The 19,184-nt window shown below is 40.8% G+C and overlaps 2 protein-coding genes across 15 annotated transcripts in view; both read right to left on the bottom strand.

The window, feature by feature from the left end:
* The window catches only part of ANKRD46 (ankyrin repeat domain 46), a 47,221-nt gene extending 30,627 nt beyond the window's left edge, over positions 1-16,594 (bottom strand). For 4 of the 11 annotated variants that reach the window (XM_072852112.1, XM_072852111.1, XM_072852110.1 and 1 more), the window contains exons 1-5: positions 16,007-16,142; positions 15,123-15,236; positions 4,015-4,173; positions 2,989-3,331; positions 1,548-1,706 (exon numbers count right to left, since the gene is read on the bottom strand). In XM_072852112.1, coding sequence (XP_072708213.1) covers positions 1,548-1,706; positions 2,989-3,299 — 470 coding nt within the window. In that variant the 5' untranslated portion in view covers positions 3,300-3,331; positions 4,015-4,173; positions 15,123-15,236; positions 16,007-16,142. Of the gene's footprint in view, positions 1-1,547; positions 1,707-2,988; positions 3,332-4,014; positions 4,174-15,122; positions 15,266-16,006; positions 16,143-16,574 lie in introns of those variants that run through there. The other 7 variants (XM_072852104.1, XM_072852103.1, XM_072852102.1 and 4 more) reach the window with 7 other exon arrangements.
* Positions 16,595-17,817: 1,223 nt separating this feature from the next.
* The window catches only part of SNX31 (sorting nexin 31), a 31,792-nt gene continuing 30,425 nt past the window's right edge, over positions 17,818-19,184 (bottom strand). For all 4 annotated transcript variants that reach the window (XM_072852096.1, XM_072852100.1, XM_072852099.1 and 1 more), the window contains one exon: positions 17,818-17,989. In XM_072852096.1, coding sequence (XP_072708197.1) covers positions 17,894-17,989 — 96 coding nt within the window. In that variant the 3' untranslated portion in view covers positions 17,818-17,893. The remainder of the gene's footprint in view (positions 17,990-19,184) is intronic.

The raw sequence follows: 19,184 nt of genomic DNA, 5'->3' as shown, positions 1-19,184 counted from the left end.
GTATGTAATAAGGAGCAGAAAGCTTAAGTCAGAGACTGTTTTTTCTCCGCAGGTTCATACACAATGTAAGAGAGCTGGGGGGGAGAGGACAGAAGACATTCATCTAAGTGTCTCTAAAATGCGAAAATAATACTAAGAGGGACGAGTGAAACTGTGGAGGTCTGAAAAGCCAACTGTTATAAAGACATTATTTATTTACAAAGCAAACAGCACACAAGCTCACTTGCTTTTGCTACTGTAGGCATCTGTTATTTGTTATTTTAAAAATAATGTATTTCAGATATTTTAAACATGTTCACAAACAAGCTGGGTAGTGCACTGTTTATGTCTCTGTGCCTCTCCCCAAGGAGAGTTGCTGACTTCCTTGCCAAAGCAAACAATATAACATTTATGAAGGTCAAATAACAGAAAGGAAGCTATGGTCATTAAAGTGACACTATCAAATCAAAAATCAGAATTTAAATGGGGCTGAGCTGTTGGTCCATACGTTTAAACAAAACTAGCATAAATAGCATTATAAAACGTACTACGCAGCAGAAGTTACCATTGCTTTTTACAACAGCACTGACAGTTTTCTTTATGTAGTGGAAATATCTCGCTTTGCGCATTGTAGGACTTCATGGCCTTTTTCAGGGTAGCAGCAACTTCTGGAACTGACTAATGCATCACGCCTTTTCTCCTATACCCTCGTTCTCCACTGAAGAACTTCCATTTTACGGCATACAGCTTCAGGTAAATGAAGCTGCATTTTGTGCTACTGAATCACAATTTATTCCTACTAATTTCCTCTCCCTTGTCATCCCAGGTTTTTGCCTATGCCATCCCAATTTTCCTCTGGGTTGCCTATATCTCACTTCTTAGTATCACTAACATGCTACTACTTTCTATGCCAGTATCATTTATGAAAATTATAAGTAAGCACAGTCCTAGAACCAGACCTTTAGGAATTCATTAGTTACTTCCCTCTAACCCAATACTTTCCCTGAAATTATCAGCAATTTTCCTGAAATCTTCAGTTCTCCTTTAACTATCTCTTTAGCCACCATGAAGTTCTTATTTTATTCTCCAACTTTTCCAGGACTACTACCGATAGAAACTTCATATATGGCACCATATAAAATCCTTTATTCAGGTTCAGATAGATGAAAAGTCTGCTATCCATTCTTTGCATAGACAATCCATCTTATCGAAAGGATGTTAGGTTAGCCTGTGATACTGGCATTTTGCATTTCACCCCATTTTCCCTTTGGCTTTGTGATAAGTGGTAGAATATTTATTTTTGGGAGTCTGTAATGGAAAATGAGTAAGTATTTTTTAGAATTTTCATCATAAAATGAAAATCTCAATGGAAAAAGTTAATTTTTTCTTACATTTTATCTGTTTAAAGAGACTCTTCCAAAATTTAAAATTTGATTTTGATTTGGTCTGATAATAGCAGGCCAAACATGATAGTATCTGTTTTGAGGAATAAACAATCAAGTCAATCACAAAAATCTAAAAGCCATAAACATTATTTCTCCTAGTAATTATTTTTGTTTTGTAAATACCTTTCGCTTTCAGCAGTTTGCATTGTTTCCAGCTTTGAGTGAGCTCCTCTGTTAAATCCTTTCACCTCTTGCTCCTCTAAAGATTCCAGCAGTCTAATCACATCTTTATTCACACCCCTTCGTTTTGCAAGAACAAGTGGTGTTGCACCTTGGTGATTGCTAAAATAAACCCACAAAAGGACATGACAAGAAAAGAAACTTTTAATATAGAAGTTTTGTAACAAGACAAGTCAGCATAACACATTACAATTTAGGAAGTCCTCAGAACTATCTGCTGTCATATCAGACAGGAAGAAATTCCTATCTATACAAGTTATAGCACAATTGGCTATAAAAGAAAATCAGTATATTTAGGTTTGAAATTGCACAACTCTTTTTCCTCTAAATAAAATCAAAAGTCCTAGTACTCTTATTGGAATCTCTGGGTGTTATAACAAAAAATAAACAGTAGATTTATGGCAGTGTTCAAGATTAAGCTTAATTTCAAGAAGGAATTGTGCAATCTGGTTCCTCATAGTTCCTTTTCCATGTAGGTATTAGAACATCAGGCAAAAACTAAATAAAATACAGATGGTCCCTCTGCTACTATTAAGATAATACTGAATAGGACCAGAGCTGCCTTCAGACTAGGGATTTTCACCAGAGTTGTTTAAAATGAGGAAAAAAAACCCAACCCACAACGCATAAAGAATCTGGTCTGCCAATAACCAGTTTTGCTGAGTTGAAAACATTCATGAGGGACAGGTGAAAAAGGGACAGATTAAAAAACTCAAAGGTTTTGAAGTTACTACTGGTTTTTGCATGCGTTGTGAATATGCAGAAAGTTCCACAAACAAAATAATTCAGTTACTGCAATGAAACAGCTAGTTATTTTGCAGCTTGAGAGCTTACATCTGAGCACTGGCATCTGACAGCTGCTGGAAGCCAGAAGGAAAGAATATACAATATTTAAAAGAAGGACTGAGTCACAGACTTTGAGGGAGGAGGAAAACACTGAAAGGAAGCATTGTTACCAAAGAAGTATGGGAATGAACTGACACACACATATACTGTATTTTCTTTGTCTTATACAGTACAACAATTAAAACAATAGAACTGTGGCGGAGAAAATTCTTTGGTGCCAACCACCCACACCTGGCTGTCTGGCCAAACCAGGATAGCAATGTCACCACTGAGGCAGAATTAGATACAGCAGCCCACACCAGCGGCTGCTATTTTTATTTGCTGTGCTTGTTGCACAGACTAGCAGAAGTAGCGTCTTATTGTTTTCCTGCCTTCTTATTTTGTGTTTTTATTAAGTGATATCTTTAAAAAGTTGAAGTGCACCAAACACAGCATTCAGCAGATTCATAAGCAACAGCAGATTCATATGCAAGGCTCTGGCGATAGAAGACTAATATATTATAAAATATGTGCTGTAAAAAAAGAAAAAGTTACTTACCAAATATCAATTTTAAGTCCATTAGAAACTAGGAACTGGATGGTATCCACATGCCCACACAGGTGAAGGGCTGTGTTACCCTGGTAATCAGTGGCTAGCAGGTCAGCACCAAATTTATGCAGGAGTTGACAGATGTCTACATTTCCTCTGGCTGCAGCAAGGTGAAGGCCAGTTCGGCCTCGGCTGTCACGAATATTTGGGTCGAAACCGCTCTCTAACAGTCGTTTGGAATAGTTAAAATCTCCATCAATGCAAGCCTGCAGCAGCGGCACATTTGTCTGGGAAGAGTCGTTTACAAAAACATAGGACATTGTTCTGATTCTCTCTGGAGTAGGTGACTAACCTGCAAGTAAAAGTGGGAAGAAATGATGGTGAAACCAGGCAATTAACACAATGCAAATATTCAGTAGACTGCTCAGGTTCCCAAACAAGAATGCAAACTAGCTTATAAACCAACTCTGAAATCCTTCTGTCCTACATATTAACTTCGTGCGCTGCCTTCCCTTCTGGTAGTATAGAAAGAGCTCCTTTTAGTCTTACTTACACCTCTGGAAACAGCAGCAAAGCTTTGTTATTACAGAAAACTGGTAAGATCAACGCCACAAATGCAAGAGAGATTAGCTTTCACCTAGTAAGAGATCACATGTAGTAGTACTGATATTAAAGGGCAAAACACTGTAGATCAGAACTGAAAGGGAGAAGAACCAGCTTTCATGAATCGGGAAACCACAAACAATTCAGTTAACAGATAAGTGATGTTAACTGCAATTCTTACTAGCTATAAGCAGAGCTACTCCAGCGGGATTTCCACCACCTGAATTTAAACTTTGACGCACAAAGTACAGTCAGTTGCTGAAAATGCTTGATTACTATAAATACTAATTCCTTCATTCTACAAGAAATATATTTTTCAATACTCTTTGCAGAACATTATTTTTGTAGTGCCACAGATATACAAACTACTGAACAAACAAGAATAGCAATAGGAACCATGGAAAACTGAGTGTATTATGTGAAATTACCCACCTGAAAGTGAAAACTTGAAGTTGGTACAAGGAGGACGATGGTAAAATCAAGTACGGAGCTCCTGTGGGTTCAACTAGAACCCCAATATGCAGAAGCACAAATGTAGTTTCTCTGGCTTAATATTAAATAAAAAGATTAAGTCCTTTTCTGTATCAGGACCTAAAAGAGGAAGATAAATGTTGTTTCACCGTGGATTTCTTGATACAGAATACTTCATGAACTATGATTTAAGTTTTGCAGAAGAATATTTTAAGGATGAGTCAAATAATGAAGGTATGATGACACTGTGTGCTTACGGGACACAGAAAAGATGACTTGAAAACAGTAAGGTAAAAAAGAGGATGACTGCAAGAGGATGGTAAAATGTGCATGAGGCAATGGTAAGAAGAAATGAAAACATCTAGGAGACTGGACAGCAAAGCTTTGCACTGCCCCAGAGGGGAGGCAAAAAGGGGAAAAAAAATCATATAAACCAGTAAAAATCCTTAGAAGAAATCTCAATACAGACATGACACAGTTCAAGTGACAGGAAGGAAAAGTGATTTTACTAGATAAGCTTTGAATAGAAATTGAACTGAAACTTCCCTTGAAACAGTATCTTTCACTTGCCCAGGGTTTGTATTTTGGGCTCATGATGTAGCAGTGTTCTGATTAACTATCTGAACCTCTTATTAAGACTGCTATATGCAGATTGCAATTTTCTCATCTATATAAGGTATCCTTCCACACCAGTGCACTCATTCAGCTGGGAGAATGGAAACATGGCCAGTAGCCAAAGAATTCGATTTAAAACCTCTGCTTTTTTTGAGAGTTTCTAATGTCTGTATTTTACAGCTCTTCCCCCATGTTTTAGATCAAATTCAAGACCAAAGGACCTACAGAAGTAATTTCAAAATGTTTACACACTGGTCTGATTAACAGGTGTAGCATTTGGGGCTGTTAAGATTAATAAATCGTATTTAAACTTCACTAGGTTGTATTTCCTATCTGGACAAATTCTGCTACATGTATCAACACTGTCTAGTTTCCCAGTGCAGGAATGCACAACTTTTTTTTCTTTCTTGGACACAGAAAAGAAAAAGATAGGAATAACTTCTACATCCTGGTATCTGTATAAGGAATGATTTTAAGCAGAGTACGTTCCCCTAGGCTGTAAGTATGTTTTTAAGCACGTGATGGTATATCACTGGCTCAAGCAGCCTTTTCCACAATCATCTCCAATAGCAAAAGGCCAGTTCACTGATGTACAGTAAAACATGTCATGCAAGACTGGTGCCATTTAGGGCACTAACAGCCTTCTTATAACCCTACACAAAAAGAAATGACAATGTACTTACTCGTATTTCCAATAAATATGTTACAAAACCCCTGGATGTTGCAAAGCTAGGATTCCCAGCTGACAGCAATTTCAATTTTCTTGCCCATTTCCCACCCAAATCATAAAAGATACAAGAATTCTTCTTCAACTCTGCTAGTCCAGTCTTTGCTGAGAAAAATATTGGGCCCAGTTTCTGTACGATGTGATTGTGACCTTTACATTCTGCACTAAATCTGCCCTAACGCAAGATCATAAATCATTTAGAAACCTCCAGTTATCAGCCATAGTAACAGCATATCAACAGCACGAAATCCTACTTGGACTTGATAAAAAGATCGTGGTTTGCTTGTAAAATAATATTTGAATGCTTAAACCTGTTTAATAAAACAAGGCCTAACATAAATCAACAACAGAATATTATACTGGAAGAGACCCATGCTATTTGAGAAACAGTATGGCATGCTCTGTTAAATGTAAGCTAACATTTATATTTTCATACCAGACGTGTATGTCTGGCAAAGCCTTACAGAATTCCCCGTCACTTCACGCAGCACTCTGATGAAACATTAGCTAATAACATCAGAAAAAAACCCCGTCACCGCCTTATCTTCTCAGGAAAGGAAGCACAAAGATTAGCAGTTATCAGAAAGTGTAACTGGAAGTAATTCTGATTCAGAATTTATTATCACTAGAATCTTTTAGAATTGATTGCTGAAGTGTAGAAGTCTGAAGTGAAACCTTAGTATTGCACAGTAAGAAAGAAAAAAACCCAAACAAATCCTTCTTCCCAACGCTTGAAGACTGTGGACTAAGCAAATGCATTAACAAAAAAAATCTGGACCATCTGGTTTGATTTATCTTTGTGATTAAAAAGATTTTTTTCTACAAACACAGTTCCATTTCACATATGGCTACCTAACCTATGCCAGATACGAGCTGTATACAAAGCTGAACTATTCACCATCTTTAAAATGCCAGTCCCCAAATGATACGTTCTTGCCTCAAATTTAACCCAATTTAGCAAAATTTCCTAACAAAATTCAGAAAAAAATTACAATAGTCGACTTAATTAGATATTTTTGAATAAACAAACCGTGGTTACATTTCTGTCTACAGTATGTATCAAAAAGCTTATTGCTGTAATTAATATCTAATGCAGTGGATTTAGAAACCAAATTCCAAAGCATTAGCCATTCTCTTTAAATTGCTTCTGGAAGGTGAATCAGATAACTACTCTGAATCTGCCTAAAAGCTGGTACACCTACCATTAAGCATTAATGTCACAGGCACAAATTAGGACAAACGGACTTGCCTTACTAACAAGACATGAAAGTATTGCAAAATGAGCACTCTCAATATCCCTATAGATTACTACTACTGGAGTTAAATCTAATTTGGTTCAGTTAAAGACTGCTTCTAAAAATGCATCACTATCTACTGAAAATGTATCTTTTAAATTATACTTTTGTTTAAAAAAAAAAGTTTTGCTGTTAATAACTTGGTACTTTGATAGAAAATTAGTTTTGTGAAAAAAAGTAAATTCAAAGACATCCTCCCAAGCAAGAAAGATTCCCATTAGAAAGGCATAACATAAGAATACATCTTCCCTAAATTTATACAACACAGATATAGCCTGAGCACAGTGTACTTTTATTAATAATTTTATAAATTATGCTATAAGCCACTTCTTCAATGACACGTGGGCTAGTACAGGATAACAAAATCTAACTGAACTGTTCTGTTTTCAAAAGGAATGCTTATATTAAGTGATTCTGTAAGAATAATTTACCTTTATTTATTAGAAGTCAGTTGTCTCTCACTGTACTGTGTACAATGGTAACTCAGCGTCACGCTGATCTGTGGTACAACATGTTCACACCTCCAGAAACCAGGAGTGAGCTTGAATAATTCAAACCATAGAGCTACATGCAAGTTCTGTGACTTCTTAAACTAGTCCTAAATTTGCACTAACCGTGGACAGTTTTATTTTACAGTAAATATATGCTGCTGTCTCTGCCTTCTCAGTAAGCTCAACAGCTACCAAATAGCTCCAGAAAAAGGAGAGAACAGCTAGATTGTGAGACAGAATCACTAATCTTTCCACTACAAAAATATTAATGAACCCAACAAGTTGTAATTAATCACCCATTCACTCCTACATAGAATATACCAGTTCTGCAAAACTACAGTATTTCCAAGAACATTCAGGAAAACTGAAGTAATTGTCCCTATTTTAAAACAACACGTCAGCACAACGGAACAACATCAGATTGCTCAGTACTTAAGACTTCTCAATATTAGTACACACTTTGACATCTGGAACCTAAGCATCAGTAAGACTACTACTACTAGAGAAACTGCCACTACCAAGAAATGGAAACTAAAACAAAACCAGGAAAATGCAACACTCCCCACCCTGGGCCAGCAAAACACACAATGTGCGTTACTTGTAAAATCTACATTTGCCAGCTCCCCGTGGCAAACAGCTTCCTCTTTCCGTAATGCACTTCGAGAGTAATTCAATGGCAGTGACTGGCAGAGCTCTTCCTCTTCAGCCTTTAAATGAATGAAAACCATCCCAGTACTTTGCTTAAACTGTAAGCCCATGATCTCTGAAGGCAGTTTCCTGGTCAAATGGGATAGTTCCCTTAAAAACACTATGTGAACATAAGCTCTCTTTGGATACACAAGATAAAATTTTTTAAAAGGCGTAATTTAATAATTAAAAATCCAAAACAAAACCACATTACCTTGCTTGTGTATCTTCTGAACACTGATCAGATGTTGAAATGTAAATGCAACAATATTATTCTCTTTCCCTTTCTAGGTAGCCTGAGGGAGAAGTTCCTTGGTAAGTTTTCATGCACACTTATATTTATGTGTAAGTTACTGAGAAGTCATTTAACTGAGTAAGTGTTACATGTAGTAAAAAATCATGATCAATTGTCATTTCCGTTTAGGAAAGAACCCCATTATCTACATCAAGTTCCACTGAGAGCTCTGTATCTTCTATTAAAAACCTTCATCTATTCAGTCCAACTGGAACCGAGTTTTATTGCTCCACTAATATGGGTCTGCTGCTAAAGCAGCATCTCAGATTCAGCACAGCATGATGTCTGTTTTACACACAGCGGTATTTTGCAGCATTTTCCCTTCCTAACTTTAGTTATTTTTTCAACGGTTCCTGGATTCAAGGTATCACAGCAGGTTCATAAGACCTACCCCTCCTTTCATATCGCTAGCCAGACACATGGGTAAGTGCTAATACAAGAACATTATTTATGCCATTTGTTTTCCGTCATTCCCAATTCCTTCTGCAGACATGAGACATACAGGTATATCCTCCTGATGTGAGGACCATCCTGTAAGTAGAAACTCTGGTGCACTGCAGATACATAGTGCTTTGCACGGACAGGCTACAAAGTACTTTATGAAAAAATCAGAAGAATTATTGCTGCTCTTTTATGGATCAGCAGACAATGGCATTGAGAAACAGGGAGCTTTGCTCATCATTGTACAGTATGTCAACATTACAAGATAAAAAATAAACAAGATCTCAAATGCCAATCCGGGGTTGCAGAATGCTTCCCCAGATAATATAGCACATGCATTGTGTATCAATGTACACAAAATAAGGGAACAATAGGAAAGAGATCATTCTTTTAAAACACCTTTATTGACAAGCAGATTCACAAACATTTTTTCCTTACTACACTTAACTGGTAATTCAGTTGCATTGCGTGTTTCAGTGCACTTCTATCCAATATACATTTAAGTATTTTTGAACCTTGCTTATTTTTCATCTTCTGCAAAAGAACTATTTAGGAAGAAAGGCAATTTACAGATTTTTTTCAAATCATCTGTAACTTCATCATTACAGATGATTCAAATCATCTGTAACTGTAATTCCCCACAACTGGCTTAGGCAAATCAGTAAATACCTGCAGTACTCCCCTGATCATTGTGGTCAGCGTGAATACGTCTGCTTTTATAGAAAGTTATTGAATCACTTATATCAGTCTTAATTATCAGCCTCTTCACAACCCTTTATTCAAATTCCTTCTTTGTTTCTGCTGGGAACATGTAGGATGCTAATGTATGTTAGTCAAGAAAACATTAAAGGCCGTCGCCAGCGGTTTGTTGTTGGTTTACTTGTTTGGTTTTTCACAGAGCAGAGAGAATTCGCTCCACTGCTAATGAAGTGTCTGCGTTTCAATTTGCGGCAGCCCTCGAAGCAGCCTTTGGGAGGGCGGAGACGGGAGCGGAGCACCCCGCATCCCCGCCGGCCGCCGCGGGCGGAGCGGCGCTCGTGCCTGGGCGAACGCTGCCACCGCGCGGGCTGCCCAATTCCTGTCCCGCTGAAGCCGCCCTGGGCGCCCACAGACCGCTTTTTCTGCTTTTTGTGGTGTTTTCTATTTCCTGAGAAGGAAATGACGGAAAGCCTGAAATAGGATTTGATAAAACTTGATAAAAAAGAATTCTGAAATCCAAACTGCTATGGCCTTGGGGCGTAAACGGCAATCTCGTTTTGAGCTCTGATCCTGTATTAGTGAAATGAGGACTTCGGGATGTGGCTTGGCTTCTGAAGACAAAGGTATTTCCTTTAAAAAGGTAGGCATTTATGCCTGTTTCTTAAAAAACTCCAAAAACTAAAACCAAAACACCCCCCCACCCTCCCACAAAAAGCCCCGTCCTTACCTAAGACAAACAAGAGGTCCGAGATGACAAGTTTACTAAAATGGGAAAAACTTTCTGCGTCCAGCAGGAATCGTCAGCAGTCAGAACTTAGTCAGCTTTATTCCAGCAATAAAGCAAACTAAGAACCAAGAACCTGTCACTAAACCGCTTATTATTATACAGTCCATATTTTCTTACTTTATTTCTTATAATGTATGTAATAACTTATATGCTTTTAGTCATAAATAACCTTGATGACATGGCCTTAGTACTGTATGCAACATCAAATCCAGTTTAATGGCTAGTGAAGAGAAGAAGAGTGAAGAGGTGACTTTAAAAAGCAGATGTCTCCTAAACTTCTAAGTCTTTTATATATGACTGTATGTTTGCCTTTACCTTTAAAATATTAAAATATTGCTCTGCTTGTTCATGAGAGTTTATTATTTTATTTCAACAAATAGTATCAATGATAAGACAACTAACGCTGTCAGATACACAACTCTTACTATGACTGCTGGATACAGATATTTCTACTCAGAATTTTCATGTTCACACAGTAAATCATTAAACCAGTTTATCAAAGCTGAATAGTTAACTGATATATTTACTTCTTTCAAATATTCTAAATCTCTATCATTACAGCATGACTTTAAACACTTACTTGTATCATGTTGGATCACGTTACGTGACATGGTAAGATGAAATGGTAAAACTATTAAGGTTGTATTTCTAACTAATATATATATAGATGCTATTTTTCATTAATAGTTACTTCACCATGCTTAGGCTCAAAAAATTTCTCCATGTAGGCAAACCTGTAGTATTAGTGTCTGCCCAACACTGTGTCTTAAGGGACTGAAGGGGGTAAATTAGCAGTCTATAGGTTCCAAGGGCAACTGGCAAGTCCGAGGAGAATCAAGGGGACTACCCTTAAGCTCCTGATCTGCACAGAGGCTGGAATTGACCAAAAAAGTAACGTAAGATGGTTGGAAAAATGTGAAATGGATTTGAAACTGTAATTATAGAACCTGAGGGTGAGGTAGCTCAACTAATGTTTACCAATTGCATCAATGGATCCTGCCGAGCCTAGAAACAAAAGACACCACTTGTACAGGGAAAACTTTTGTCTTTAGATAACTTAGTAAATGCTAGTAACTTATCTGTAAAAGACTTGATATTCAACATGAAAGCTGGTGTCCAGACAATGAACAGCAATACCACACAGGGTGTTTGAGATGAACCATGGATTAACACAGTGGCATGACAAGATTCTTTGGTTTGTTCTTTACTTGTTTCCCAATAATATCTACTATCTGATTTACCTTTTTGACTGCTGCTGAGCACTTTGGTTGCATTTTCATGGAACCATTCATCATAACTACAAAATACCACTCATTACTGAGAGCCCAGTATTTCATAGGGGAAGTTAGTATTCTTTTTATGCTATCTGAATCACTCTACCTACACTGAATTCATGTGCCATTACGTTATATTATCCAGTTACTCAGTCTTACAGGGCCCTTCTGCAGCTTTTCATAGTTGACCTTATCTTTACTACCCATGTCATCGGCAAACACTACCACCTTGTTGCTCACTGCCTTTTCTAGGCTGTTCATGGAAATGCTAATAGTTCAGAATCCAGAACTGAACCTTGCAGAACTAAAATTCGTCCACTGAAAAGACTGATTATAAGTTCACAAAAACTGCTATCCTGGATCAGATTGATCCAGCTCGCCCAGCACTCTGCTTTCAACAGTGGCAATCAGAGATCCTTCTTCAGGAAAGCACATGAGCTTGGCTGCTTTCTGCAGCCCATTCCCCAAACACACCCTAGCAGCCACTACTGTTATATCAGGGACCTACCTGACTAGTCCTTTTAGCAGCCCCTCAACAGAATTCTTGTCCATGAGTTTTTCTAATCCCTTCCTGAACCTGCCCACACTCTCTGCCTCCACAGCTCCCTCTGCCTCCACAGCTCCCCGTCACCCGCACTGAAGTCCTTCCCTATATCCATCTGAAACCACCCTCCCACCAGCCCCAGCAAACAACCCCCATTCTAGTGCCGCAAGATTGGATGAATAACGCTCACCTTATCCACTGCCTTCATTTCATAAATCTTGATCACGCCCCAGCCATCTCCTCTCTAATGTGAACTTTCCTGACTTTCCAGTCTTTCCTCATAAGGAAGCTGATCCCCTTGGCCCTTTTGGTTGCCCTTCTCTAACCCGCTGTGTCCTTCTTCAGATGCAGAGACCAGAACCACACACACTACCCCAGAAGGGGTACCAAGCTGGAGCAGCAAAATGGTGCCCTCTGTCTTCTCCTCAGCAGCCTCCCTGAGGACAGTCACCGTTTTCCTGGCTTTCTGGCTGCCACGGCACACTGAGCTGAGCTTTTCAGGGAACCGTCAATGGTGACTCCAAGAGCTTTTTCTTGAGTGGTGGCTGCCAGTTGTGAGTTCAGCACCAGGTAAACATGGTTTAGATTATTCTACTCCAGACATCATCTTACCTTTGTGTATGCTGAAGCTCATGTGCCACCTTTCTGCCCCCTTCCTTTTTTTGGCAATTTATTTCTGCCCTCTTTTTCATTTTTCAACTCAACGATTTCTGCATGTAAGAAATCTCTTTTATGTTATAAGCACCCAGCCTCCTCACTAGCCTCTGTCTGGTAGGGTTCTTTTTTTTTTAATGCTTCCTGAAAATCCAAGTAGACTGTATAAATCACATCACCTGCATCTACAATCCTACTCGGTAAACTTTAGTAAAAGCTGATGAGCCTTAGATGTAGCAAACCTCTAAAAATGTATCCAAACTCAGGCAGAACCAGTCCCTAACATACTAACACACAGCAAGGACAGCTTTTGTGCTTCTCTGCACAAAAAATGTCAAGGTGAAGAAGGCAGACAAGCATTCTACACCGTCCATGAGAAACCCATACACCAGAAGCCTTCCCTGAAATGTGCTGCTGCCCTTTTTCTGTCACCATCCATTATGCTGATCTGACACTATAAGAGGCCTTGAGCATGCTGGAGAATATAACCCCATCAATGAACATTAAGAGATTTATTCCTTTAAGTTTATGCTATAAAATTCAGCTGATGTAGCTGCATTACTTGGATGTGAGAAATTTGCTGAGTGACAAAACTGGGGTTTAAGCAGCTCTGTTCCACTTAGTCAATTGAAATTTTATTGATAGAGTAAAAGAAAGAAATGCCATTTGGGAAAGTGGTGTTGATACATGAACTAAAGCCAGAATCTAAGTTCTGCGAATATAGATATGGCTTCAGTGAGGTACTGCAGGAGATAAAACTTTTTTTCACATATTTACTAAGTATCGTCTTTAAATAGTAAAGCAAACCACAACAAATCTGATCATTTCAGTATTTGTGCTTTTGACTTAGGTGATGGCAGAATCTCAGTAAACGCCAACGATTGTAAATTGGTGGAACAGGCTCATGCACTCAAGACAGGCCCGTCAGCCTGTCATCTACACTAACGGCATGCTATGAATGGTCTCTGCAGAAAGCTGAATGCGTCAGGGATCATGTATTTCACATAATGTGTATAAACCAATGCCCTCTGAAATATTTTATGTGCTTATTATCTGACCCATCTGGAAGTGGAGCATCCACAACTGAGATCATGCGGGAGGCAACCAGCTGACAGACTGATCAAAAGAAAAGAGAAGCAGCCCTCAAACTTCCAGCATACCCAAATCCCTAGAAGAGCCACTAGTAGTTTCCTCCTTGGATGACCAGGTATTTCAGGTCCTGGGCTGCAGATGAGGACTTCAAGGCCACACGTATTCAGAAATTAACCGCACAAGAATATGAGGTGGGATAATACAGTCAACTCAAGGCACCACTTGGAATCCCTCACTCTTGCTGATGAGGCAACTCTAAATGAAGGATACCAAAACCTGCTGAGAGGAAACCTGTCACTGAGTGCAGATCAGAACTGATTTTTATAGTCCCGTCTTGCAGAGGCAAACTAACATTCCTCTGGTAAGAAGACAGCAGATGCACACACTACACCTCAACCATTGACTCATCTCAGCTTACTCTCCAATACCTTCTCTTCAACTCAAAAAGGGAGCAATTAGCCAGTGTCATCTTCTGATTGCCACCAATCCTACTATTCAGACTGCAAACATTACTATAAATATTTTTCTTCTAAAAAAACACATTTAACAAGTTCTTGTTAATAATCTATTTTACAAACAAAAAAGAAAAACAGATCTAAAGTCTACAGATAACACTAAGCTTAGTCCCCTGCTGTAGCAAGCAAAAGCATTACTTTTACAAACCAGTCACATTCCATCTAAAAGGTGTTGGGCTTTTGCTCCTCCTTGGCCTTTTGGAAGGCTGCTCCTGAACATCAGTGCTCTCTGACGGTTAGAAATTTTCATAATTATTAATCTTAAAATCTATGTTAAATTATTAATGTATCAACATCATTCTTTAGCTCAATTTATTCCCTTCACAGTGCTTACCCTGATGGTTCAATAGAAAGCAAAAAAGGCCTTTATTCTGCAAAACTAAAAAACCCAAATGCTTCTTTCAACAGACTCTTGATTTCCCTACCTGTCCTAGGCACATCTTCCTACATCTGTTCCACTTTATCTTTTTACCTGAGAATGATTAACATCATACAAAGTATTCTAGAGTTTTGTTCATGGATAATAGTAACTTCTTTTTCTGGATCATCATAGGTTGCCATTCACTTTTTCCACAATTGTGTATCTTGTAACTACCTAACACATATTTTGGTTTTGTGTTGCTTTCAACTGGTAAGAATTTCTTCTGTAAATTGTATACTTACAAGTTTGCAACTGCAAACCCTTGTTCTTTAACTTGTTATTGTACTTATGTCATTCTCTAGTTCTCAGGATCACCCAATTCTTTCTGCAGTACAGTAGTACTGTAACCCTCTTCTTTAGTGCCAATGCCTCCCAACTCTTCATCACTACCAAATTAAAACAGTAAAGTTTTGTTACATCAAGATCTTTATTAAATAGTTAATAAGATTGGTCTCAAGATGGATCTTTAAAGAACTAATTTTATAATCTTTCATACTCAGGTTTGATGAATTTTCTTTTCAATATTACTCACCATAGTTTGTCTCTAGTTACTTCCCCATCCGCTTTACAATTCTGGTGTTATCCCTATCTTTTCAGCACAATAACGATTTCCTTTGCAGCAGCTGACCAAAAACTTTAGTGTTGCCTAGAAAAAAAGAGAACTACTCCATTTCCCTTAAAAACAGTAATTACTTTATCAAAGACGGTTTTGAGGACAAGTTAAAAAAAGCTCTTCTGGCAAAAATATGTATTGTCTTTTAGTTTCACTTATCTTCACCGTTTCCTCCTAAACAGCCTGTTCGAAAGCAGCACGCCACAGGGGCTGTACGCTTATGAACGCCCTAGCAGGAGGGCAGCCGCTTTCCTGCCTGTTTCCCTCCCTTCCCGTGATAAAGGCAGGCAGCCCCCTCGCCCGTCTCCCATCAAACGTCTTCCCACCAGAAGAGCATCGACTGCGCTCCACCTCATCAGGTCTCGGGTCGGGCACTGCCCAGGCCCCACGTCGCTTTTGTCGCCGCTTGCGGTGCCTGTCACCGCCGGGCCCTCCTCCCCCGGGCCGCCCTGCCCGCGGCTCCCTCGGCCCTGCTCCCTGCTCCCAGCCGAGCCGCCGCACGCCCCCGCCGGCGCTCGGGGGGGCAGCGCTGCGGCCGCTGCGGTCCGCTCCCCGCCGCCGCTCCGGCGAGGGTGTCACGGCCTCAGGGCGAGCTGTGCCGCTGCCGCCCCCGACGCTGCTCCTCACCCGCCGCTCCGCGCCGCGGCGGGCGCGTAGTGCTGGGCACGGCCCGGGCCCGCCACACACACCGGCGGGCGGGCAGCGCCTTCCCCTCCCCGACAGACCGACCGACCGACCGACACCGCCCCCCCTCTCCCCACGGACAGACCGACGGACGGACACCGCCCCTCTCCCCGCCGTACCTGCCCCTCGGCGGCGGCGGCTCGGCACGCAGAGGGCGCGCGGGGCCGGGCGGCGAGCGAACGGGGGAGGCAGAGGCGCGGCGGAGAGGCCGCGCGCGCCCCCTGCTGGGCGGAGGCCGCCGCCGGGCGCCCTGGGGCCGGGCCCCGCCGGCCGGGGACTCCCGCCACGGGCGAAGCGGAGGGGAGGCCCCCGCCCGCCGCCTCAGACGCGCCTCTCCCACCGAGAGAGGCCGGGCCGCTTTCCCAGCAAGCGCCGACCCAGGCCGGAGGTGGAGGCGAGGCACCGCCCGCCCGCCCTGCGCTCCCTGTGGGCCGCAGGCCGGCGGGCAGCGGCGCGGGGGCCGTCCCCGGCCGGGGGAGGAGGCCGGCGGCGGGGACGCCGCTTCTCACACGGCCGCCGCCTCCCCGGAGCCGGGTTGGGCGAGGCGCGGCCTCCTCCACCTCCGCAAGGAAGCCGTTTACCACCCTGCTTTTGTGTTTTGAATCATTTCCCCCGTTGGTGTGTAGGCGGCCTCCGGCAGCAGGGAGGAAATAAATGCTGCAACGAGAGCGAGGGCAGCGGACATACCTCACTGCCGGCGGCAGCTGCCCTGGCAGAGGCAACGGGGTCTTCAGACCAGCCCCTCGCACGGCCGCAGCCTTGGCCCCCTCGGGAACGGACAGCGAGAGGCGGGCACAGGAACGGGACAGAGAGGGAGGCGATGCTAGCCTGCCGAGAGGCAGGAAAACAACAGCTAGAGAAGAAGGGGCAGCGGCTTTAATGAAGAGAATCAGGTCTTTGATTTACGGGGGGGGGGTGTCAAAAAATGTTAACAGTTGACTCTTTTTGCTAAATAAAGGAAACACCACAAAGTTGTCAAAACTCTGCTTCTCAGGGGTGCTTTAAGCTCTGCCACTGCTGTGTGCTACCCCCATAGCACCACAAAATCAGAAAGCTAAAAATTCAGGCAGGAGTACAGTTCCTCTGCACCTAGAGTCTCTTCAGCACCAAGGTTCTGTAAGTGTAAGTAAATGGGGAAAACAATAAAAAAAAGGGGGGGGGGGGGCTGAACAATATTTTTGGGGAAGTCAAATAGAGTATGGCTTTTTTTTTTTTTTTAATTTTCCTTCCCCTGTTCTCATACCTGATCCTGCCTTTCAAAGCAAGGAGAATCAAAGATCCTTCAAGCCTGGTATCATGGGTTAGGCACTTTGGTCTTCTTGCAGTAGCAAATAACTACTGGTGAATGTGGTGAATAGTGTACCTACCTTTATCCAACTACATCAGGTACTTGCTTAGCTCAGTGTCATCAGTATAAAACAGCTCAATTTCTGATGCAGTTACATACACTCAACCGATAGCCCTTACTGCTGCTGTGCCAGAGAGCACATTAATACCTTCATTTTCCAAAGCACGGTAGCTTTTGAATCAGCACTGATGGTATCTCAAGAAGTCAACAAGGGCTCCACAACAGTCTATTCTGCTTGAAAGGAATGACTGGTCCTGGTGAGGGGAATGATCATAGGAAATACGTGCCTTTTCCAGACAATGTCTAGGTGGCAAGAGCCACTAATTACACCAATACTCACAGAAACATCATAAACTGATATGTAAATACTTTTTCCTCCTCTAACATCGTAGCACCATTTCTAATTAAACCTCCCCTTTGTGCCCCAACAATTTCAGTCTGGGGGGAAAAAAGCCAAGAGAATATGTATGCAAGACGTCTCTAGATTCTCAGCACCCCATTTGAAGTAGTTCACTGGAGTTGTAAATACTATAAAGAACATGGCAAAGGCAAGGAATTACACTGAAGATTTTTTTTTGCCCTTATAATTCATGGTTTCAGCAATGGGTTTATTATTCCCAGACAATTAATTCTGAAAGACAGTATCTAAAATAAGTTATCACAGGTCCTCTTCTTTTATTTTCTCAAATACAGAGTTGTCTTCATTTGGTCTAACCAAAAATCTTTTCCGTGATATAAAACCTGAATGAACTACCTGCAGCAAAACAAATAAACAGTTAAAAGAGTATATGCATTTCAATAATTATAGATTATTACAAACATAAGCTAGAAAATCTGACATGATACTGTTCAGGTGCAGTGGTTGATATCCTTATGTTGGCATTTCAGAGAGAACAGATTTTTTTCTGCTGGAATAGGACACAAGAACAGTTGTTTCTGCTCTTAAGGTTTATTGCAATGTACTAAATGTGGTGCAGATTGAATGGCAGTTCCAAATGTGCTAACACTGATGTTATTTGGCATTATAGTGGCCACAAGGACATATGTACAGGTACTTTAACTGCCTACTAGGCCTTCTGAATTAGATTGACTACTGTTAATCACACATTCTTAACTTTAACCATAACACCTGCATAAATTACACCTTTCAACTCTACTTTTCCTCAGGGGTATCATGTACTGTCTGAAACTTCCTAACACCACATCACGCAGCAGGTATAAGCAGGCAAACTATAAGCATCCAAGGTACAAACAGGCAAACTATACCCTTACATTGCACGTACCTGCAGTTTTCTGTTGGACTAGGAAAATTTCTGGCAGATTTTTCTTCTGCCTCTTGCAACATGGTATTTTGATATATATGTAAAGTAAATGTCCTGAAAAACCCTACTAAAAGTGTCCATCACAAAGCTATGGCAACCATGCTGCAATAACTAACATTAAGGTGTTAGGAAAGTGGAAGCAAATTTTGCATAGATTATCTCTGTAGAAGTTTTCATACCTCTTTTTTTCAAGATTTCTAAAAGACATAACAGCAAAATTGCCTAGATGCAGGCACATTCTACAGGACAGCCTCCATATCTGCAAAGTCCACCTATTGCATACTAGTTAAATAATTTTTATCTCAATTCAAAAGATTGTTCTTGATTTTCCTACTAAATCTTACTGCTGCACTAGATTTGTCTATTCAAACAAGAATTTACAGGCTGTTATGCTGATCTACTAGTATCAGTATACTGCTACAGGATCACAAAGAAAACCAAAGTTAAGTTTTTCTTCTTGTGAGTCAGTAGAAAATATTTGGCTTAAGTTTTCAGAGTCTTTGGACAGCAGTCAGTTAAACTTTCCACCAACTTGGAGCAAAGACTTGTAAGACTCTTGAGGATACTAATGGCAAAATTACTAAGACCTAACTCAAACAACAGTTTTTCAAATGAGAATGTGCAAAG

The sequence above is a fragment of the Ciconia boyciana genome, chromosome 2 (assembly GCF_034638445.1).
Source record: "Ciconia boyciana chromosome 2, ASM3463844v1, whole genome shotgun sequence".
In the NCBI taxonomy this organism is placed as follows: Eukaryota; Metazoa; Chordata; class Aves; order Ciconiiformes; family Ciconiidae; genus Ciconia; species Ciconia boyciana.
Note: the sequence above shows the minus strand (reverse complement) of the source record. Positions and strands in the feature narration are given on the sequence as shown.